The sequence below is a fragment of the Poecilia reticulata genome, linkage group LG3 (genome assembly GCF_000633615.1).
Source record: "Poecilia reticulata strain Guanapo linkage group LG3, Guppy_female_1.0+MT, whole genome shotgun sequence".
In the NCBI taxonomy this organism is placed as follows: domain Eukaryota; kingdom Metazoa; phylum Chordata; class Actinopteri; order Cyprinodontiformes; family Poeciliidae; genus Poecilia; species Poecilia reticulata.
In genome coordinates, this window is record NC_024333.1 from 28,919,359 (window position 1) to 28,942,705 (window position 23,347).

Consider the following 23,347-nt stretch of genomic DNA (forward strand, 5'->3'; position numbering starts at 1 on the left):
TATATATATATATATATATATATATATATCTTTAAAAAAGGTATAAATTAGCTTAGAATGCCACTTTGAATATATTTTTAATACTCTTTTTACATTGTTGTGTTGTTTTTTGGAGATCTTGTCTTATTTCCTGTCAATTAAATGTCCTGCTTGAATAGAAATCATTTTAAGTATCTTGGAAAAACCGCATATCTAAAGCATCAGTGGTGTATTCATAGCGGAAACACATTTATATGTCTTGTCTATAATTCCAGGAACCAGTGAGCAGAACTATATATTTTTGCTTACTTGCTTTATTTAAACTCAAGCTTTAACTCTGAACAGCTTGCTTGATCCATATTTAAATAGATATAAATAGGGATAATCAGCAAAAAGAAAGTTACAGCTGCTCAGCAGGAACAGTTTGTCTGATTAAACTTACAAGATTGGGCTTTAGAGGTCATGCAGTAAGTAATATGAAACTGGGAACAAAAACACAAACTCCAGAGTGAAAAAAAAATCTTCTTTCTTTCCAGCCATCCTTCCTTGCTTCTCGCCAGAAGCAGAACTCAGCTGCGGCAGTCTCCATCCCTCTGACTGCAAGCAGCCACTTCAGAGCCATCACGGAGACGGGGTCAGGCCCGGATGGTCCCTGTGGCTTAGAGTCAGCCCAGGCCACTGCCGCTGACGGGACCATGGACGTGGAAGGAAACAGCTGTGTGCCCAGGCTGAAGTTAACGATTACATCGGAGCAGAACTCTGGAGAAGAAAATGGTGAACAAAAAGTTGGTTTCTGCAGTGGGACAAAAATAATTATGTCTGTGATCAAACCTTTGAAATGATTGGAATATTTTGGTTACATGTGACAGCCAAATGGTGCCATGTAAAACATTTCAACAGTGAAATATGTATGCTTTTATTTTATTATTTGCTAGTTTACAAGGTGTAATGTGCTCAATTTAGCCTTTACTGACCTCTAGTGGCTATTTTATACCCTGTTATGTAGTATGCCCATTGTATGCCAAGAGTAAAATTATAATTTGTTGAAAATATGTATATAGTTAGTCATTTATTTTGGTGTGTTTGGAAATTTGAGGCTTGTTGTTCTTGTCTTTATGGGGTTGTGATTGTGAAATGCTAGTTTGCAAAAAACAACAAAAAAATGTTGGATCAAAAACCTCTATGCTAGCTTTCACAAAGTTTCTTCATTGGCCTGAGACGGTATCAGCAGTCACAGTTATGTAGGTTTTGGTAAATGTAGTTTCATTCGCTTGTTTTCATTTTTTTCAGTTGGTTTTTGCTGTTTTTTCCCTATTTGCAGTCAAAGAGGCTGAGAATGTCGGCCCGTCGTCTATGGAGGTGGAGTCCGCTTGTTCGATGTCCCTAAAGTCTCTCCCCGGTCATCTAAATGAAGAAAGTTCAGGAGGAAGTCCTGTCAGAAGTACTGATTCGCCATCAAAGAAGAAAGGTAGTGGCTGCCTTTTATATAGCCATAAACAATTCAGATACCATATTTTTATGGGTGCTATGAATAAAAAACGTCATCTTGTCTTGTTTTAGAAAAAAGAAGCCAGCATCTGGGGGCCGATGGCGTATATCTGGATGACATTACGGGGCTGGAACCGGAAGTTGCTGCACTCTACTTCCCGAAAAGGTACATTTTATTCAGGTGTTGATAGTCTGTCCAACATCCAATCTATTTAATTTTTGACACTCTTGTTTCAGTGTTTGGTTAACTTAAGTACAATTTTATAGCAAAAGGACTTCACATTTCTACATGTTTGGGAATTTATTGTTATGAATAAATTTTTTTTACATATACTCTTAATCTTGTAGGCTATATAGTATTATGAGAATATTATAATCAACTGAATAAAAGTTTTACAGAAAAATCCTTTAGGATAACTGCATGTGTCTTTCTCGTCAGTGATGGAGGAGGCAGCTCTACGAGGGGGGACTCGGAGATTATGATGGACGTGAGGAGCACCAACCAGTCCCCCCAGTCAGTGGGCAGCAGCGGCGTGGACAGCGGAGTGGACAGCTTGTTGGACCAGATAGCCGACCTGCCTCATGTTGCCATCTCTTTGTGTGGAGGACTGTCAGACAACAAGGAGATCACGAAAGGTAGAAAAATGAACTGTGACTGTGAATATTYTGCATGCTTTTTGCAGAAAAAAATTCTTGGGTTAATTACTGTGTCTTAACCCTGTTTTTGTTCATCGGTTTATCCTCTTCCATATTGTGTGTGTTTTTATAACCACAGAGCAATTCCTGGACAGAGCAGTTTCTTACCAGCAGTTCTCAGAGAACCCGTCTATTATAGATGATCCTAACCTGGTGGTCAAAGTTGGAAACAAGTAAGCATTGCTCTTTCAACAAGTGTTTCAACTTACAAAGGGTTTTATTTGACAAGCACTGACGTTATGTTTCTTTTGGGTAAACATGAATAAAGATTTCAAAATAGTCAGCCATCACATCTGGGAGGCACTGTTTGTCAAACGTGTGTTAATATTCCTGACATCTTTAAATAAATACCCATAGCTCATAATAATAATAAAAAAAATTGAGTAATGTATTTTGAATACCAAGTCTAACTCTTAACTGTGAACTGGGATTTTCAGAAGTTATAACCCAAATATTTAATATTCTGAGCATTTTTTAACCTAACTAAATAAGATTTTTGACATGCTCTTTATCGCCATCTGTGGTGTGTTATAGGTACTACAACTGGACCACGGCTGCTCCTGTTATGCTGGCTATGCAGGTCTACCAGAAACCCCTGCCACAGGTAAGAGCAACACAAGGTTGGAAAAACAAGACACCGCATTTATTTTAACATTGTAAATGCTAAGGAAAGTATAACATATAATTTTACTAAGATGTAGTCTCAGTGGTATAAAGTATTTTTGCTTCTGTCATTTAAAGCATCAGTTAGTTATTTTGCTACACTGGGTCATTTTGCTAACATTTTTTGCACAGATTCTGTTGTAACCCTCTGCGTTACATGTCCCCTGTGCACGCCCAGCATTTTGCCTCTGAATATAAAACCTTTTGCTTCGGTTATTGTCAGTATAAAAACTAAAAATGAACGCATGCCTCTGCAGTCATTCCTGGCTCTCAAATACAGTGATTTCATCTGAAGTGACATCAGTTCTAGGTAATTGATGTGAATCATTTGGTTTTAAATATCTGGCATTACCCCAAGTGCTTTGAACTATTATTAGAAGATCACATCAGCAATCTGTATACAGCAGTGTAATGTTGCTTTAAATCTGTTATCCTGGCACTGAAATAACGTCATGTCTTTATGCTCCTTCTTTTTTCCCCTTCATTTACATAATTTCTCTCACTTACCATCAAACTGGCATTTGTGTTCACCAAGTGCTGGTGTCTGAGTTATGTTTTTTCTGTTTTTGGCCTCTTCTCATACTGCTTCCCCGGTCTGTTTGGCTCCACCACTTCAGAGCCTGTAGGAATTTCTGCTGTTTCCTGGCTGTTCGCATGTCTTTTCTTGTCCGATTCTGTTTTCCGTGTGGTTTTTCTGTTCTCCTTGCATGGCTGTGTGTTAGTGCGGAATAATTGGGGTTCAGTTATCTTTTTCCTATTTCTTTATTTCTTTTCTGGCTGTCATTCCTGTGCTTGTTAGGTCTGAGTTACATTTCCAGTCATTTTTGAGTTGTACGGCATCATTTTCCTCAGGCCTCGGTGGAGAATATCATGAAGGAAAAGATGCCTAAGAAAGGAGGACGCTGGTGGTTTTCATGGCGACGGAGGAACAGTGACTCTAAGTCGGTCAGTCCGCAGACAGACGCATTATTCTTTTCTAATTAGTTTTGGGGAAATAATGTCAACAGGATCAGAGGATAAAATATTTCAGCTTACTGAGTTAGCTCTGATCTCTTTGCCCTTCAGGAAACAGCTGCAGAAATGGGAGACAGAGAAGATGGCTCGCTCACTTTGACCTCAGTGAACGGGTGATTTTTTTTCCCGCCTAATGACATCGTCACTTTATTCTCTCGCATTAAAATCAGTTTTCCTGTTTTACCAAACTCTGTGCCTTGAATGTCTTAGTTTGAAAGATGACGACTCCTCAAGCGACGAGGACCACACATCATGCACTCAGATGCCAGAATCCTTTCAGCCGGTGCCTGTTTTAAACTCCGCCGGTGTGTGTTATAAGAAGACTCTACGGCTCACGTCAGACCAGCTGGTACAGTAACTGTCTACAATGTTATTTCTATTTTGAGGTTTTATAACAAAGAGAATAACAACATTTTACCCCCCAAAAAAAGCAATGAACCGCAGGTTAAATATTTAAAGTACATTTTAAGTAAAACCATGCAGTTTACGACCTTCTCAAGAAAATATTTTTTCTGCATCACTGTGATTTCTTAGTGGAAAGACTGCAAAACTGAGCCTTTATCTAAAAAAAAGCTTTTATTTAAAACAATTGTTGGCCAAAGTTGTAGAGAGTCGGTGCTGGAGGCCCCCCACAAATATCCATCTCTGGAGCTTCAAGTTTATGACCTCGATTGTGTTAAACGTTTGGGTTCCCTGTGCAGAGTACATAACACTAAATAAATTACTTCTAGAAATCCTTTTACACGTCTTTATCCTGTGCCGTGCATAACTTCCTGAATTGTGGTCCGTTTGTTTTTATAGGCTAGCCTGCAGCTACAGGAAGGGCCCAATGAAGTGGTGTTTAGCGTAACCACCCAGTATCAAGGCACCTGCCGCTGTCATGGCACAATCTACCTTTGGAGCTGGGATGACAAGATTATCATCTCAGACATAGATGGAACCATCACCAGGTAAGATGCAGCAGGTCATCTGCCATCAATGATCATTTCCAGCTTGTTACCAGTAGATGGCAGGTTTTCCACGAGTTGTTCCTCTGTTGAGGTTTGTTTAATGCAGGCTTGGTGTGCAAAGTTTGAGCTGAATCATTTTTGTGCCTGTGTCACAATGTGCTTCAGGTCTGACACTCTTGGCCACATCCTTCCCACACTGGGTAAAGACTGGACCCACCAGGGGATTGCACGGCTCTACCACAGAGTCAGCCTGTGAGTCTTGCCTAACAATTGTCAGTTTTGTCGTTAGGTGTGCACTCCAGTCGTGTGACTTGGAATTGAATGAGACTTCAGTCACAAATGTAATGATGTTTGACTTGATGAAGTCAAAAAAGACTTTGGACTTGACTCAAACTTCCATAACAGTTGGTTATGACTTCAGCTTGGACATGAGCCATTTCACTAGAAAATACTGAATGCCAAGCACAAACTGTTACATGGAATTGCACCAGGTGTACTACAATGGAACGCCCRGCACACAATCCAGCTGCTGTGCCTCTGTGGCCATTTGCCAATATTTCCTCCTCCAGTTTCTGCCACTGGCACGCTTCATTCTCCAGGTTGTTTACCTACACTGCGACTCTCTGCGCTGTGAGCCTGAACCAAAATCAGTCCAATCAGCAGCAATAATCATGTCTGATATAATGAACTTGATCGTTTAAATAATTTTACTTGCTGTTCTAATGATCTGATACTCGTTCAATATTGTAAAAACAGGTTGCAAGTGATTGACTGGGAGATAATCTTTATTTAGCATAGAAATCATTTTTTTCATTATTATTGTCATAAAAACGTCTCCCCATTTTTTCCCTCAATTTTTTTTCACTTACTGCTTGATCTGGCAAACGAAAACATCTTTAAAAATAATTTAAGAATCTCAGACTTGCTAATTATCACTCTGTGATTCGACAGCATATTTAGTAAATCACATTTAAGATTTGAAAATAAAAGTTTACACTCAAGTTAGGACTTGCATGTCTTTACTTTGGAATCAAATTTGGACTCTGATGTGTTTACTTGGGACTTGGCTCATGACAGAGATGGAAAGACTTGATGCGTACTTGTGACTTGCAAAACAATTACTTTGTTCCACCTCTGATCTTTAAAATGGGAAATTTCAAAGGTGGAAATAATCAGTGATTAAGATTTCTGCTTGTTCACCATACATTTTTAAGTATATGTTAAAAAGAAACACTTGACCTGAAACGTAAACACTTCATTTAAGAGGTTTGGAAAGAGAACTTCTTAAGGAGACGGAGGCAAATTTCAAGGTATCAAAATGATGCAAAGTCAAATTTCTTTTAAGATATTTTTGATATACACAGCAATTTTATAACAACCATAGATAACATAGTTACTTGATTGTGCTATAAAATGGGTATATCTCCCGTTTAATATTTTTATATATTGTAAAGAGTTTTTTTTACTTAATACTCTGTTTTGTAATTGAATCATCTTCTTCTGTCACAGAAACGGGTATAAATTTATGTATTGCTCAGCTAGAGCGATTGGCATGGCTGGGATGACGAGGGGCTACCTGCACTGGGTTAATGAAAGAGGAACCATGCTGCCTATGGGCCCGGTTCTGCTCAGCCCCAGCAGCCTCTTCTCTGCCTTTCACAGGTCTGTGAACTAGACTCAAGTAATCAGCAAAATGTACGGTCATATTTAATATATATTGTTATTATTCAGCGGCTCAGTTCCCTGAAACACAGTACACAGATTTTATCATGTGCAGCACTTAGAATTGGCTTGTTGCTGAAATGTACTCTACAAATAAACTTGCCTTGCCTAGGATAATTACACACAGAGTGACGTGTTCAAGCCTTCATTGCTGTTAATTATGATGATTTTCCGCTTGCAGGTAGTGAAAATGCGACATTTAAGATTAGAATATTACATCACACCAATAAAAAATATACAGTAATGTAGTCTTTGTGAAAAGCATGTTTAATTCCTGCCTAATAACTGTTGTCTTTTAAAGGTTTCCCAGTCCATCAGAATGTAACATTTAATTTATTGGATAGGACTGTGTGTACGGCTTATAGTAAGGCTGGACAGCATCGGGAAAGTATTCGAAATATAATATTCCATCAAAACTCTGTGTTTTCAGGGAGATTATTGAAAAGAAACCAGAATTGTTCAAGATTGAGTGTCTGACGGACATCAAGCATCTTTTCTACCCGAACACTGAACCTTTTTATGCCGCCTTTGGGAACAGAGCCACGGTAAGAACCCTGAACACACACAGTCACAAACTGTGCATAGCCATTTTCTGATTACATTGAGACCCCTTTGAGTCAGGTTTCAATTTCCAAAATATTTGACAAGCACAATGAAAGCTAATTTTATTTTTTGTTTTAGTTTTTGTATTTTGAACGAAAGGAATGGATGTTTTGGTGCTGATTGAGAATGCTTGATTCCAGGATGTGTATTCGTATAAGGAAGTCGGCATTCCTCTGAACAGGATCTTCACTGTCAACCCAAAAGGAGAGCTGGTGCAGGAGCATGCCAAAACAAACATTTCCTCGTAAGTAATACCCACTGTTTATTTCTAATTTCCATTAATGTGATTTCACTGAAAACACTCTTGCAGTTTTAAGCTTTTTTTTTTTTTTTTTTTTTTAATYTTGTTTTTATGGCTCCGTCTTTGTTTCTTTAAGATTTGGACGCCTGTGTGAGATGGTCGACCACGTGTTCCCGGTCCTGCTTCAAAATGAGGAAGCAGAAGTCCCCTCCTCTGATAGTTTTGATCAAAACACTGACTGGAGGAAACAGTTGCCTGACAGTAGCAGTCATGAGGAGGATGCCTGTTGAGGCAAACTGAAGAAGAAGAAAAAAAAAAAAAAACACATTGGATCTTCAAGACTCCAGCTTTGGCTTGTCCTGTTCATGGTGACAGAGGTTCACATCTGAGATCAGAGGTGAAAATTATGCTACCAAAAAACTGAGATGCAAACCGGCCCTGAGGATTTTTCTCTAAAAATGGACGATGAAAACAGTTCCTACACTAAAACATTACCTTTTAAGTAGGTAATTGTGACTACTCATGTAAAATAAATGAATGTATGTATAACCGTGTAAGCAGAATAACTAAATAAGTACAAAGTGAAAATAATAATTAAGGGAAAATAGGGACTCATTTTCAGGAAAAATAATTGTGGAAAGGGAAGTTTTGGGGAAAAAAGACAGAAAAATGAACCTGATACATTTCAACAAAAGGTTGAGAGTTCCTCACAAAGTAAAACTAACACATGGTTTAAAGCACATATGTAAAAGTGCACCACCTCTCACACACACACACACACACACACACACCACACTGCAGGAAAATGTTTACCTCCTCTTCTTTTCAGTCCCACAGACCTTTTCATTTAGATTAACACCAATACGGCTGAACAATAAAACAACATTTATACAACAATATAATTTAATATGTAACTTTAGGATTTTATGCAGTATCTATTTCCACGTCTTCTTCAGGAAAGAATATTAACATTTTTACTCAACACTGGCAACTTACCACCAAATGTTATGCAGACACAAAATGCAGTTTAGTGTGACCTCATGCACATGTGAATCTCCTAGACCTCTCAAACACAGCATTACACCACAGCCATCCAAGTTATGCAAAACAAAAACAAAAAAAAAATAACACAGGTATTGTTTTCTATGACAACAACCTCTTCTGCAGGTGCGACTAAATATTTGTGGTATTTTGACCGTGCTACTGTGACAAATTTGTCTAGTTTTCTGTTATCGTGTTCAAGATAAATGCAGGACAATGCAAGCAATGTTGTGTAACATGTGGTAACTTGTGAGAATGTAATATATAAATTACACAATATTCTAATGACTAATGTTCATCAATGCAATTTTTTTTATGTTTACGTAGGTCTGAGTAAATGTAGAGTTTTGTAATGCTGTGTACAGAGGCAGATAAGTTAAACCATGTATCCATCCTGTTATTGTAAAAAGAAAAGACAAACAGTGTYGTGTCAACATTTCTTTTCCGTTCTTTATTTTGTGTGTATGTGATGCAGAAGCCTTGCTTTGTGTGTAACCCAAACAGGGAGAAAACCACTGCAAATAACATAAATGTTGTTTGGTAGACTACCCAAAGTTGTAAAAGATTTTGAGACGTTGTGCACCATGCAGTGTTTTTTTCTTTGTATGTTTTTTTTTTTACTGGTTCTCATTCAACAGCAGCTATTTAGTACATTGTTGAAGCCACTTTTTGAGTAAAGCTGCAGTGTTTTAACAAATGTATTGACATTTCCWATTAGTTCCTCTGGCCTCCACTTGTACATCTAGTTGACTGAAATGTCCCGGTAYGTTTCTTTACAACAGGAGCAATAGTAAAAGAGTTACTTTTACCTTCCTTTATAAATCAACTTTATAAAAAAATTCACAGTRTTTTTTTTTGTTTTTACTTTTATTRCACAAAGTATTGTTTAGTTAAAAGGTTAGAGAACAATCCAGTCAACAGGCCTCCCAGCTGATCATGATTATGTTGTGTTGTKGTTTAGTAATTGGATGAGCTGCTTTAGGTCTGGTGCTGAACTAATCAGGAATTTACCCTTTAAGTTAAATGAGATATTAAGTCTGAAAGAGGCATGTGACGTATGAGCTGTTGGAATGTTAAAGATCAAATAATAATCACATTTTAGAGATCTGCTTTTACTTTTAGAAAGTGGAAAAACTTAATCAAATCAGTGATTACAACTTCTTCTCAAATGATTATGTAATTGTCATGTTTTAATTCTTTCTGTGAAAGATCATTTAAAAYTTAAAAAAAACATCCTTTCGGTCTCTCTTTATTTCCAGTTAACTTTCTCACATGTAAAGATTGCAGTTTTTAAAGCAAACAGCGGTTTTACTCAGCGTGTCGTGAAAACTGTTCTTTGCAATCCAGTCTAAAATGTAGAATAAACAATTTTCAGAAAACTATCRTTCCAMTTTGTGTGATTCATTTAAGCATGAATATACGCTGTTTCCTTTTTCCTCATTAACAGAGCATCCCTCACTCAAATCAGCGCCGAGAAGCAAAATATGACGTTTCTGCAAATGCATGATACAGACTTGAGAGAAAAAGAAACATCTGGTTCATGCCTGGAAACAACACATTCTTCCAAATCAGTACTATCCTCTTAAAAGTCCCTGGCCTCTGGTGGTTTTTCTTTCCCACACTACTTTTGCGCATTAGCATTTCTTCACGCCTCATGARCAGAGAACCTCCAGAGTGAACAGATGTATCAGTTTTACAAAAACAGGAAGTCGTCTCTTGTTGCTTTGAACTCTCACAGGCCATTTCATCACCTTCTCCTCTAGTTCTGCATTTTTGCAGAAATAAACTCTAAACTAACCTGACTGACTTGATACAGAATGAACCAACAGACACACACAAATATATCAAACTTATGGACATATATAAGTATGTATGGAGTTTAAATACGGATTAAGGRAGTAAAGGTTTGAGGGGTATCAATACTTTGTGCAAGCGGTCATCTAACATGGTGACATTTAATATGCGAGCAACAACTACTGGACGACAACAAAGAGTGTTGACTTTGTGCTGCAGGGTTCAGCATGAGCCACAGACCGCCCATTGATGTAACACAACCACTCCAGATGTTATCCTGATTTGGGACAAGAAGTCCAACTCGCAGCACTGAGCCCACATCTRCACACGGTCAGGCTTTTCTCCTATTATGTTTTAGCTTTACTTTGCTAACGATTGACTACTTTGTCCTTCAAATTAGACGGCTCCCGTGTTTGATTGTCTGATCTTAGTTTATGTTCGTTATTTTACCGTAAGAGACTTTTTTTGCTTTCCGAATAGGAGGGATTATTCAAGGTTGCGGTTAAAAGCTCCGAGTTTGCGCGGTTAAAAGTTTTTTTTTTTTTTTTTTTTTTTGTGAGCGCAGCTGTTCGGTCGAGCTGTCATGTTTTACTGAGGACGTGGTTAAAAACTCACAGCAGTGGAATGGGAACTTGGGGCTTTCCTTTGTTACAGCCAGAGATGGGCAGAATACCCAGAAATGAACTGCTCAAGTAAGATTATGCAAAAGTACAACGTAAGCGTCAAACAGAAGTTTGGAAGAAAAAATAAGATAAGTAACTAATCCCACCATCTGATTATATTAAAAATTATTAAATCAAACAGAGAAAAATGTAAATTCTGGTATTTATAAAAAAAATAATTATTGCAAATAAATAGCTTGTCCCAATTACTTCTCAATAATAATTTGAAAATAAATACCTTTATTAGTGTTATTGTTCAGGTACTCATGCTGGGTTGAATGTGCAGAAATTAAACTCAAGAGAAGCAATACTTCACAAATGTCATGCTTAATCAAACGTAAAAAGTAAGATTCACTGAAATGTATGTTCTTGTTCAGTTGCTTGACTTACAACTTGAGCTTGGTGAAAATATTGATTTCTGTTACTGGACTCTACCATACAATCTTTAAAATAAATAAATATTTTCAAGCAGACTTCAGACAGACTGCTACATTTTTATGTATTTTATTGTCCCTAGATGTCTGTTGAACTCTACCCTGTGAGTGAACCGAATGGGAATAATGAAACCACTCAGGATATCACACTGGGAGGGAATAAACCTTTACACCGCTTCCTGAGGTGTCAACCCAAGGTCGTTGGGGTAAGAAGAACACACACACACGCACACACACACACACACACGCGCACACACACACACACACACACACACACACACACACACACACACGCACGCACGCACGCACGCACACACACGCACGCACACACATTTCAGATTACTTATTGGTAGAAGATGGCTGAAAGAGTCATTCTTAATTTCCTCTAGACGGTTATGCTGGTCATCGGGTCGTCCTCGGTGATTGTTGCCATCGCCACCTACTCAGACGTCTACATTCTCCACATGTGGATGGTCATTCCTCCAGAGATTTTCATGGGAATATTGGTTGGTAGCTTTCTAAAAATGACCTTGTTCTGAAGAAGCTGTAAGCATCGGGTTTTACAATTGACTAATTGTCTCTCACGCCTCTTACAGCTCACCATCTGTGGGATTTTATATATTGTGACACAACACAGACCCACCAAGAAAACTGTAAGTTTCAGTAAATTACCAGTGGATGTAGCTGAGCCTCCTTGTTGTGGAAGTTTGCACTAGATGTTTTGTTACCTTGTTCATCATCTCTGTGCTCAGGTAACCATATCATTTGCTCTCAGCATTGTGTCGACGCTCGGGGGGTTTTGGACAATTTTCGTCATGCTCATTAACTTCCACATCTACTATGGATACAGTAGTGATGAACACGAACACAGCAATGACACCGACATCGCCAATGAAATACCATGGACATCTCATATAGAAGTAAATATTGTTTCAAAAATGTCTTTTTGCTTGTTTGTTGTTGTAAAATTTCAACTCCAAACCTATATTAGTTTCTAATTTATTATCTGTTATTTAGCATTGTGTCTTTTAGTTCGAGGACTGTTACAGATGTTTATGTCCAAAGGTTTAGCTTTGTGGCTCTTTAAAACAAAACCCAAACAAAAAATTGTATGTATGATTAAATAATTGCCTTGGATAAACATCAGGCTCCGTCAAAATGTCTCTGTTGTCAATTTTTGTTATTTCCATTATTTAAGAATGATTTATTTTGTATTTTTGAGCATTTGGTTTTTTTTTTCTAGGTTATGGGACTGACCTTGGAGGTAGTCTTTTTGTTGTACAGCTTCATTGGTACAATTATCTTCATCACCATGTCAGTGCTGGCAGGAGCTGCCCTCCGTTCAACAAAAACTCAGGTACAACAACTCAGACAGAGCTTTAATAGCTCTGTGAACAAATTAAATTAAGTGCACCATAATGCTTCTCTACTGCATTCTGTACTGCTGCTGCTCGTCTTTGTTTTGTCTCTTTTTACTGTCTTGGCTTTCATCTGAAGGCTGTTAGGGAATCTGAATATTTTAGGTGTTTGTGTTATTGGCTTTCATTTGTATTTTGATTATTTGTTGTTTTTTGTCATTGTCATTATATTCAGGTTTATTTCTTAGAGTTCACTTTCTTTTTGTGTCATGTTTTTCTTTTTTTTAGGCTCATAAAGAGCTAGTCTGTTTCTGAACTCTGATTATATTTTTTCCATTGAAATAATTTGGTGTTTCAGGTTTAATAAGTAGTTTATAGAAAGGAATGTGTTTAGCATTTTGATATTAATCATAATTTATTTAAGTGCCCATTTTTACTTAATCATTAATCAAATTTAGGTTGATTAAAATTGTAGGTTTTTGATTGCAATAACTTCCAGTTCCCAGTTGTTTTGTTATGATCCCTAAATAAACTTTAACCATTGTAAACTGATCAAATATTTTTTGCCTCTATAAAATGTGGTGTAATTGGTTTAAAGGCTGAAAAAAAAAATCATCCTTCAGACAGATTTTATTTGGAGATTAAGCATTATAATCAGATTATGACACTGATATAATGATATAATACTTCATCACTGATTAAAAGTATGAGAAGCATTTGTCTTACTGAAAACATAGGTACAACATTAATTGCCATTAAATCAAGCACTCTTTCTCTTCTGTTCAGGCCATCGTGGTGATGACGGCGACGGGAGCTGAAGCACCAGTTGAATGAAAAGTGAAGAAGGTCCAAACTTTCGCAAATCAAGCAGCAACACAAAGAATCTCTCATCTATTAATAGATGTTCAAATATTGGGCTTTCTCTCTGACAGTAGAGAACACAATACAAATAATCCAACTAATGTGTGGTGTGGCGAGTCCTGTGTCTTACTGCCAGAAATGATCTGGCAGTAAAGTATAAACACTGAGCTTTGCAGCTCAGCAGTGGTAGCAAGCTGCTGCCCCTATAGCTGCAGCCTGAAGTTCATCTTATTTTTGCGTCATCTGAACCAGCTAAACCAATGATTGCAACAGTCAAACTGTGTGGACATTGTCAGCACTGTGAGCAAGACACAGAAAAATACATAGTGCCTATTAGTTCCAGGTGGTAACAACTTAATGTGTAATTCATAGGTAATTTACAAATAATACATCAGCTACGGGGACTATCTATTCGTATTGTTTCGCGCTCCTGTTTAGTAACCTGATTTGTTTCAAGATTTTATGCTGCATCTATAAAAATGTTCAAGATCCTGAGATGCTTTGTGAAATGAAAAGGAGTCATGTGCTTATGCACCCATGTCTCTTCAAAACCCTCAGATTATGAGGCCGTACTTTTAGAAGTCACATAAGAAGTTCAGTTTGCAGTGTAATCCTTACACTGTTTCAGGGTGTGTAAATGTATATCATTGTACTAGACGTGCACTTCTGATTAACTACACAAAAAGGCAAACAAGCAGTTGTCATTGCAACCATGTTTCCAAAGATGCAACAAACTTAGAAAAAAACAAACTGTTATAAGTGGCTACTAACCTCAGATGTTACAACGCACTACAAGTTTCACAAAAGCTGACACAGGCCATCCCATAACGAAACTGATTTGGTAACATTTCTTGAGTTGACATTTTCTTACTGTTGCATACAAATATTTTCTTCAGAAATACTTGTTCCCAATGTCAATGGAACTTCAACCTGATATTTAGTGTCAAGCTGCCGTACCTGATTCTGGCAATGGGCATGAGTTATGCTCAGATCTGTAACTCCAAAGTCAACAACTTTAAGCATACTTCTTCATAGTAGTTATTACAATGCAACTGACATATTTTTGCGACCTGATGTTCTAGATGCTAAGTAAACACATTCCCATGTCAAAAAGGGATCATCATTTTATTGACAGTTCAGGACTTGAGTGATGTTTTCTGTAAAGAAATTATAAAAATCCTATAACTACACAAGCTCACATATTCAGTGAATGGCATACAATACAAGTACAGTGGGAGGTATGAGGTCTATAACAATCGAAGGCAATAAAGTAGCAGAAAGAAAGCCAGGCAGGCCTAAGCAGGTAGACTATTACTCCATTAAAGCTGCTAATAATTTCAATAAATGCTTTCCAAAAGAATTTCATTGTGAAGTTAAACATGTGTTTCTTTAATTTGAATGTTAAATTATCCTTAGCAGAAGGATAGGACAACAAACTCCCTCCCCCCCAAAAAAATTAATAAATCTAAAAAAGTGTTGTTTTTTTTTTCCTAAGTGGAATGCCTCAAAGTAGGATAAAAAGTCAGCAGGGTATTGTTGACATCATGATCATTTGCAGAAACATTATTATTTTACATGTATGTGAGGTGTTTTTTAATTTAAACTTCAAATAATAAAAAAAAAAGTAAATTCCACAAGTTAACTTTGAAGAAACCCATTATAATAAACTTGGCATAAACAAGACAGAATACTCTGGAACCTCTGGACTGACTCTTGTTTCTTTAGGTGAAGTGTCACAGCAAACCAGCAGCACAAATGCAGAGACATGCACCATACTGGACTAACAGAAACAGATCGCATAAATCGAATTCCTCACATATTTCTCAGTAAAATTGACTGATAGATCACAGTAGAACTCCTAGGAATAGATTTGTAATTTCAAGAATTAGCTGCCTCTGTATCTCTCATTTGGAGCTTTTCTAGGCACATCCCACTGGGAGGAGACCCCAGGACACACAAAGAGCTCACTTGGACTTACCTGTGAAATTCCAAGGTATCCTGGGAATACCTTTGAATTTCCAGGATGTGCTGAAGAAAAGAAGGATGTGTCTTAGAGGTTTTAAACCCCTTCTACGTTCTTTAAATGTTTCTTTCAAGAAATCAGAAAAGTGGTCATGATCAATTCTTCTTTGAACTTTCCAGGGGGTCTTTAAAGCTATTCCTTCAGACAGTTTTATTTATGCATGTCAGTAAATTATCATGACAGCATAAGTTTCTGTATGTGCTTCAGAAATAAGGCAGACAGAGAACCAGAGGATAAACAGAAGGATACTGGAAGAAGGTGCAGGAATAAACTTGTTTTTAGAAACACTCCCTTCTCCACTCCCTCCCAAAAAATAACACTATCTGAAGTTTTCTTTTTATGTCTTTTTAAGGGAGAAATATCCCAAGACATAAACAAAACTGCAAGATGATTCATCTGTCAGTTCATATTCTACACTGACTTGGATGTTCAGCTAATAAGCAACACCTTGTTTGTGCTAAATTAACATTGTGTGTTTATTAACATTGTCTTTTTTTATATGGATTCAGCTACATAAATACAAACATCTGTGTGACAATATAAAATAAAATGCTAAAACTGTTACTTGACTAAGCCGCCATGTCATTTCTTAGATTTTGACGCACTTGCTATGCAAAAAAAAAAAAAAAAACTTTCTGGTAATAGCCAAAAAAATGTAGCAAAGGGGAAGTGACTTTTATGTTCTCAATGACTGGGGGAGATAGGAACACTTCGTGGACATATTTTGTTATCTCGTGAGAACATTGAAGTCTTCAACACACTGCAGACACAAACATTGCCGCTGAATTGTGGCTTTAGTCAGAAGCAGGAAAATAAAAAATTGAAGCTGCCAAATTCCCAGCATCTGTTCTACATGTAACGGCTTACAACATCTCTCTGCAGTGCCATGTCAGGTAACAAACGCTGACATCAATTCTTGCTGATGTCAGAGGACTTCAAAGGAAAATAGCTGCCAAAAATAATTGTAGTAGTAGAAATATAAATTAAAAATGTAACAGGACAGATTTGTTCTTCATCAGCTGCTGGGGAAGATCACAATGAAAAGTGGCTAAAAATGCCTTTGCTGCTAGATTTTTACACTGGATTCCAAAGAATGCCACAAACTGAGAAACGTGAGGTTTTCAAAACCTTAAAAATCTGACAGGAGTCCATCATCCACAAATAAGCTTTCAATTTTCCTCCTTAGCATTCTAATTTACTGTAAAAATGCTAATCAATTCCAGTTTTGCGACCTTTAATGATTGTTTATAACAGAGGACTTTTATAAGTCATTTCCCAGGGCAGAACGCTGATGAACACGCATGTGCTCTGTGACACGATATTGGCGAGAGAAGGTCATCGGGCAGCAGGGGCAGGGGAAGGGCCGTACGCCAAGGTGGCTCCGCACATGTCTGTTCAGAGAACCTCTCTGGCTGAAGGAGCGATCACACAAAGAGCACTGGAAAGGCTGGTGATTGGGAGATGACAGATGAGCTGACCTATCTGTTGGCATGCCGGCTAGAAGGGTGGAAGGTATGCAGACAGATACAGTTGATGGCTTTGAGGCTCGATCGCAGTCTGGTTCACTTAGAGGTGAGCAAACTGGAGAGGAGCTGCTCTGAGTTTCAAGCTCTTTAGGTTTGGAAACCTCCGTCACGCTAATGTTTTGTGTAATGCAATCTCCTGTTTTGGACGGTTTTATATCAAATGGGTTTACTTGTTCGATGTCTCTCTGTCCATCAGCCTCATCTAACCTCTCAGCTCTGGCTACAGAGGAATCCTGATTTGGTTGTGCACCAGCTGTGTCCATTCCAACAAACTGCTTTACTTCTTTGTCATGTCCATGTTGACAGGGCACAGGTAGCTCATCATGTTTGGTGTTTATGTCCGACTGGTCTTCTATCTCTGTAGAAAAGTATTGACTCAGTGATCTTTCAGCTGAAAAAGGAGCATTAACCTCACCGCCTAACTCATCTGAATCAGGAGACGAAGCAGGCTTCAAGGGTTTGTGATTTGAATCTTGAAGTGATGTGTCGTCGCATCGTTCACCCTGATGAGGAAGATGCCAATGATTTGGCTGAGCAGTGCGCCTCGTAGCGCCCGACAGGTTGTGGTCTATGGGTGCTGTTAAAAAGGAACATGGCTCCGCGGTTTCAGGGGATGAGTTTTTTCTACTTTCCAGCACTTCGCCACATGTAGAAGCAGAGAAACTGTCAGTGACATTAGCCAATCCAGATTGATGTGATGTGAAAAATCTGAATTTGGTCTGTGTGCTACTAACTCTGTTAGAGATATCCTTTCTGCTTTTGTCATCTTTGTGCATCTTTGTGTACCAGTCTGTTACAGGTCCGGATGTCTTACAGTAATTTTTCTTTACATCTGTTACATCCAGACACATACTGGAGTAACTGTGCCCCCTTTTCACTTCCACCTCAAGACATTCTTCGCACTGAGAAGCACTTCCCGTGTCTTCAACCTCCATGAGAAGTGAAACTGCAGCTCCCTGATGTTTCGATTGTTCTTGTGTTGAAGTTGTTAGCAATGTTCTTTGACATTGAAAACAATCAAAGTGTTGATTTTTGGAGGGAACAGGATCATAATCCCTTTCAATTTGGTGCTTTAAGCCTCTTTTTGAGTCATTATTCTGGACCACATACTCTCCATAATATTCTGTGTGGCTTTGCAGGGAATCCAGATGGGCAGTCTGATTGCTATTGTTCATATTATTTGATGCATTCTTGCAGGTGTCATTGAATTTAAATAAATGTCCATTGTTGCTATTGTAATCCTTGTCCACCTTGTGGCCTGTAGCACAGCTGGTGTGCCTTATAGTGCTTCTGGGGTTCTGACTCTGTTCTCTATTTTGATCTTTGCACTGAGTGGTAATTGCTTCAACAGTGTTGTCATTGCCTATGCCTAATGAGAGCGAGAAGTGGGCGATTTTGGAAGGAGGCTGGACAAAAGACTCAGATGCTTGATTGTGAGGCCACACAGAGACTTTTGACTGCTGCAGGGCAGCCGCTCTGCTACTGTGACAAATGACAGGCACCGCCTCGGAGCACGGGGGTGACAATGATGACAGAGAGGAAGAGCATCTCTTTCTTTCCTTAGATTTACTGAGTAGGTCTTCCTCTGGGGTTTTCTGTGTCATGTCTGGTTTTGCAAAGTTTGGCGAATGATGCACATCTACCCCAGATGAGTCGAGCATCTGAGCTTTGTCATCCTTGGACCTCAGTGATTCCCGTTGGGTCAACAACGTTGCCTGTCTGTAGTCACCTGCGTCGTCTGTGTCAATACTTTCAAGAATACTGAGAGTATTTAAATCATTTAAAGACGCTAAATCAGTTCTTGTGTGACCATTTACGTATTGATTTTTTATTTTTCTCTCATCATTTTCAGGACTGGCATCGGTGCTTCCTGAAGTTATCCGGGGTTCTTGAAACATCTCATTAAGTAACGGCTGTCTAGATGTTTCATGGCTTTGAAAATGATATGTTGTGGTCGATGACGGAAGGTCTTTGAAGGTCTCGAAGTCAATTTTGTAAGAATCTTCTGCCTCTTTAAATGAGTACATTTCAACTATAACGGGAGCATTTTTATCATCCGTGGCATTTCCTTGGATCTGCGGCCAGTTAGCTCTCAGAGCATCCTGCAGTTCTTTCATCTGCATTTGGCAGGCGGCAGAGAGCAGTCTGCAATATTCCTGCTTGCTGAGAGGGTGCGGAAGAACCCCGGTATAAATGTAGTCCAAAAGGGACGGCAGCACAGAGTCCGAGAGACTTGGATCGCGCAGCTCCACCAGGGCACCAGATGAGGACAGGATGGATGCCAACACTGGGCTGGAGGCTGCCAGGATACACCTTGCAGAGCAAAGAGTCAAATTTAGCTTGGTGCTGCAAAGAAATATTTGCCCCTGTCTAGCTTTGTAGTTTTACTACAAAGTGTTTGAATATATTTAAAATAATTTGCAGATCATCAAACAACTTTTAAAATGACCCTGATTAAATGCAAAAAGCCGCTTTCCAACCATGATTACATTCACTAAGGGTCTAGAAGAATTAGAAGTGTCCCTTGTTAAATCATGGATTAGCAGTGAAAAGTTATGTTTTAGGAAAGCTGAATTTAATTTACAAGCCAAGAGAAATGCCTAATTATAGCCAGATAAGTAGAAGTGACAGTCTATCTGTTCAGTAACAAGATGCTGCATATACTGTGTAAATCTGTTGTGGAGAACATCATCTCTTCTGCCATCATCTGTTTGGGTAGCAGCATCAGAGCCATGGATTTATAAAGGCTGATAAAGAAGGCTGCTACTGTTCCAGGGGCTACACTGCAACATCTGGGGATTATTGTGCACAAGAGTCTTCATTAAATTAAAAAAATTATGGACAACCCTGAGCATCCTTTTTATGAGACTGCTATAAAACCAAAGGGTGTCTTCAGTCAGAGACTGTAATACAGAGCGCTACAGGATCCTTTCTTCCCAAAGCTATCATCATCTACAGCAACTCTTGAAGAAAATTGTTTATGAGTAACAACAAAATGTGATTTCTGGGATTAAAAAAGTATATTTCAACTAGTATTCTGGAAATAAAGTAGACAAAAACACCTAAAAGCCAACATATTATCCTCTACTCCATGTAAAGTAATAGAAAAAAAAGAAACACAGCTCTAGAGACGTAGATGTCTGTAAAGGTTTTTTTTAAGGTGTCTTTAAAAAATCTTTAAATTTGGCTGAAAGACAAAAAAAAAAGACGAGTGGGACAAAATTCCTCCACAGTGAAGCAAAAGTCCCAATTCTGACCGTTAGAAATGCTTCATATTTATAAAAAGTAATACCATAAATTGTTATTTCTGCCAAGCAGTTATTAAGCTTAGAGAGATGTGAAAACTGTTTTGTTTTCTTCCTATTGCAATTGGTGTGATGATCTGAAACATTAGCAAAAAAATCTAAAACAAATCTGTAGGGGGGCATTTACTCTTTCTTATGATGACATGGTTATGTCATCATAAGAAAGATGACATAACCATCTCTGAATATTTTTGCCGTTTTGAAAATATTGCTGCATATTTGTATAATAATACGAAGCTGACCTGTGTGCATGGTAAAGCTGATCTGAGTTCTGCCCCTGCCTTAGTACACAGTCACAGAATATGCCTCGATCCCTCTGATGGTTCAGATATGCCAGCAGTGATGCTGCATGGGTGACGTCCTGCGGAGACGATGTCGCCTGAAGAACAGGTTTGAAGAAAAACCGATTTCAGTATCATCAATATATTGATAATAAGAGAAAATCATTACCATTGCAGCTGTGTAGAATTAACAAATCAGCATCTATGGTGTTAGGTGTAAATTGTTCTTTAAACTATAGTAATAAAAATAATACAATGAAAACTGTCAGTATCATTGCTTATCAATAGATTTTACATAGTAAAACTATGTCTTCTAGAGCTATGCACCTGAAAATGAATGTGATGGGTAATCTGAAAACCTTCAGCTCCAGAAGTTAAAAAATAAAGGGAAAGACTCATGTTTCAGTGAGCAATAATGTCGGTCAAGAGTTGGTGCATAATATTATCTGAAAGAAATTTATTTAGAAGATACAGAAAAATGCCAGTGGCTCAGTAGAAGTGAAATATGCCACCAAATGATTCTTATTTGCAAGTCATAGAACTGAGCTATGAAAATAGTCAGCCAGCAAATTTAGATCTTTTAAAAGTAAAAAAAAAAGAAAGGGGAAACTTGTATGCGAAATCTATTTTTAACAGTACATTAATTAATGCTCTAATTTTCTCTAATAATTTGTGTGAATAAAAGCAATATCAATGCTTAAACAGTTTGTTAGTCATTCTTGATAATGACGTCCGACTCTCAGCAAATAAGCAAAAATAAGCAGGTGCAGTTAGAGAGTAATCTAAACTTAAAAAAATAACCACATTAAATAAAAGTGTTAAGCTCCAGTGTTATGCAAACCAAAGCTTTCAGAACTTTTACAAGAAAGATATTAGTGAAGACCTGGTAGCACTACAGACTGACTAAAAGAGAATATGAAAATTAAAAACACTTACCTTCATAATACACCGGAAGACGGACAACAATCACTGTCTGCCCTGCTTTCGGTTAAAGTGGGAAAAAAGTCTTCATTGTGGATATATAGTCCCACCGTACTTTATCTGCACTGGGTCTCATGTGGAAAACAATCACACGCTGCTCACATTGGGGTGAGCCATGACGCGGATGCTCAGGCGCTTATAAGGAGCGCTGGCCTGTGATGTCAAGCTCTCCGTGTCCTGTTATAGAGAGGGGCTGACACCGTCCTGCAGGGAAGCAGCCACAGAACTGGAGCAAGTAGAACCAGTACTCCTGCCTGCACCACAAAAGCACTGCAGGAAGTCTTATTTATTTAAAAGATATAGATACATGGTGGCTCTTTAGGGTCATTTCTGTCTATGTTTGAATCATAGTGCACCAAAAAGAGCTCAAACTCAGAAATATTGCACCTGGTTGTATTGGATCGAGGTCAAAGGTGAGTCATAGAATAGCCTGAGATTTTTATTTTTTTTTTTAGTATTTGTTGCAAAGAGATTTGAAGATCAAAGCTACTTATTTCAGAGTCTTTCCTAAGATCTTACTCTGTGTAATGCAAGTTCGGCCACCTTAGATAGCGCTGATGATTCTCAGGATGATTTCTATCTAGTTCACTTCTGCACACAGAAGCTTCTCCAGTGTCACGAGCCGGTTTCCCTTCAGCTGACGTTTTTGTTGACAACCCCATACAAAGCCATTTCTCCACCCTTTGACCACGTGCTCGTCACGGCTTTTAATCCCTCCACCGCTCTAACGTTACAGCCACACCTCCTGCCCTCCACAGGCCTGCAGCGCATTTTCCCTGACAACTGTGCAATGGAAATACTACTGCAGTACACTGAGCTCCGCTGCATTGTGACACATCTAAATGGTGCGTCTTGTGGCTCACGTAGATGAGATAGTACGACATATTTACCGGCATAAATATGTGATGATGTTGCCTGTTTAATGTGCAATAAGTCAATTAAACAAATGAAACAAAATCGGTTGGAATTTTGATCCAGCAGCTTGATGACAATGAAATACTGAGACACATGGCAGAAAACTTTATTGTATTTTTTATTTGCGGATGCAAAACATTACTGCCTGCTGTTTTTAGGATTAGAAAGAAACGGCTCTTGGCTAATCTAATTCTCAGTTATTACTGCATCAGACTGATCAGCGATAATAGTTTGCATTTCACTTTGTTAGCCAGTTAAACACCTATGTATGATTTAAAAGATCCGTTTTTTTTTCTCATTTTAAACTATCTCTGTGGATGTTTTGTTAATTATTTTAATTGTTCATATTGCAAAGCATGCAAGAGAAACGTAAAAAAAAATAAAATAAAATTGGGATTGCAGTTATTTAAAATCAAAATGCAAATGTACTTTTCAGGACACATTTAATTATGATGTTCATCAGAGTATTTCAGAACGAGAAATGTTTAATCTATTTCAGAAAAAGAAAAAATAATGAAAGCTTATACCATACACATTTCTGTAACATAAAATGATGACACAATTTCAGCAACAATCTTCCCTTTTTGCATGAAAATGTTTTATATTTTCATACAATGAGGGAATGTATGAAAATTCATACATTCCCTCATTGTATGAGGGTTACATACAATGAGGGAATTGTATTCTGATGAAAATGTTTCTCTTTTCAGAGAAAAATTTCTTTAGAAGATAAAAACGAGAGAAAATAAATAGAAATCCGATTGCAATCCGAGATAGAAACACAAATAACATTACCAAGCAAATATGCAC

The 23,347-nt window shown here is 38.0% G+C and overlaps 3 protein-coding genes across 5 annotated transcripts in view; 2 read left to right on the forward strand and 1 right to left on the reverse strand.

The window, feature by feature from the left end:
- lpin1a (lipin 1a) overlaps nucleotides 1–9,779 on the forward strand; it is a 19,584-nt gene extending 9,805 nt beyond the window's left edge. For 2 of the 3 annotated variants that reach the window (XM_017304125.1, XM_008405737.2), the window contains 16 exons: nucleotides 516–753; nucleotides 1,301–1,447; nucleotides 1,540–1,633; nucleotides 1,907–2,103; nucleotides 2,243–2,336; nucleotides 2,698–2,767; nucleotides 3,362–3,448; nucleotides 3,679–3,771; nucleotides 3,892–3,953; nucleotides 4,051–4,189; nucleotides 4,642–4,790; nucleotides 4,956–5,042; nucleotides 6,300–6,452; nucleotides 6,943–7,057; nucleotides 7,256–7,359; nucleotides 7,493–9,779. In XM_017304125.1, the coding sequence (XP_017159614.1) occupies nucleotides 516–753; nucleotides 1,301–1,447; nucleotides 1,540–1,633; nucleotides 1,907–2,103; nucleotides 2,243–2,336; nucleotides 2,698–2,767; nucleotides 3,362–3,448; nucleotides 3,679–3,771; nucleotides 3,892–3,953; nucleotides 4,051–4,189; nucleotides 4,642–4,790; nucleotides 4,956–5,042; nucleotides 6,300–6,452; nucleotides 6,943–7,057; nucleotides 7,256–7,359; nucleotides 7,493–7,646 (1,983 nt within the window). In that variant the 3' untranslated portion in view covers nucleotides 7,647–9,779. The remainder of the gene's footprint in view (nucleotides 1–515; nucleotides 754–1,300; nucleotides 1,448–1,539; nucleotides 1,634–1,906; nucleotides 2,104–2,242; nucleotides 2,337–2,697; nucleotides 2,768–3,361; nucleotides 3,449–3,678; nucleotides 3,772–3,891; nucleotides 3,954–4,050; nucleotides 4,190–4,641; nucleotides 4,791–4,955; nucleotides 5,043–6,299; nucleotides 6,453–6,942; nucleotides 7,058–7,255; nucleotides 7,360–7,492) is intronic. The other variant, XM_008405738.2, reaches the window with a different exon arrangement.
- A 649-nt stretch (nucleotides 9,780–10,428) lies between these two features.
- Nucleotides 10,429–15,130, forward strand: LOC103462761 (uncharacterized). Its single transcript, XM_008405736.2, has 7 exons — nucleotides 10,429–10,521; nucleotides 11,371–11,493; nucleotides 11,677–11,793; nucleotides 11,884–11,940; nucleotides 12,040–12,207; nucleotides 12,531–12,644; nucleotides 13,432–15,130. Exons 2-7 carry the CDS (start codon nucleotides 11,371–11,373, stop codon nucleotides 13,477–13,479), a joined length of 627 nt encoding a protein of 208 aa, XP_008403958.1. The 5' UTR covers nucleotides 10,429–10,521; the 3' UTR covers nucleotides 13,480–15,130.
- On the reverse strand, nucleotides 13,260–21,736 carry LOC103462760 (uncharacterized). The gene is made up of 3 exons (XM_008405734.2): nucleotides 21,578–21,736; nucleotides 20,603–20,739; nucleotides 13,260–19,368 (listed from the first exon to the last, which is right to left on the reverse strand). Exons 1-3 carry the CDS (start codon nucleotides 21,581–21,583, stop codon nucleotides 16,791–16,793), a joined length of 2,721 nt encoding a protein of 906 aa, XP_008403956.1. The 5' UTR covers nucleotides 21,584–21,736; the 3' UTR covers nucleotides 13,260–16,790.
- Between the last annotated feature and the right edge of the window lie 1,611 nt (nucleotides 21,737–23,347).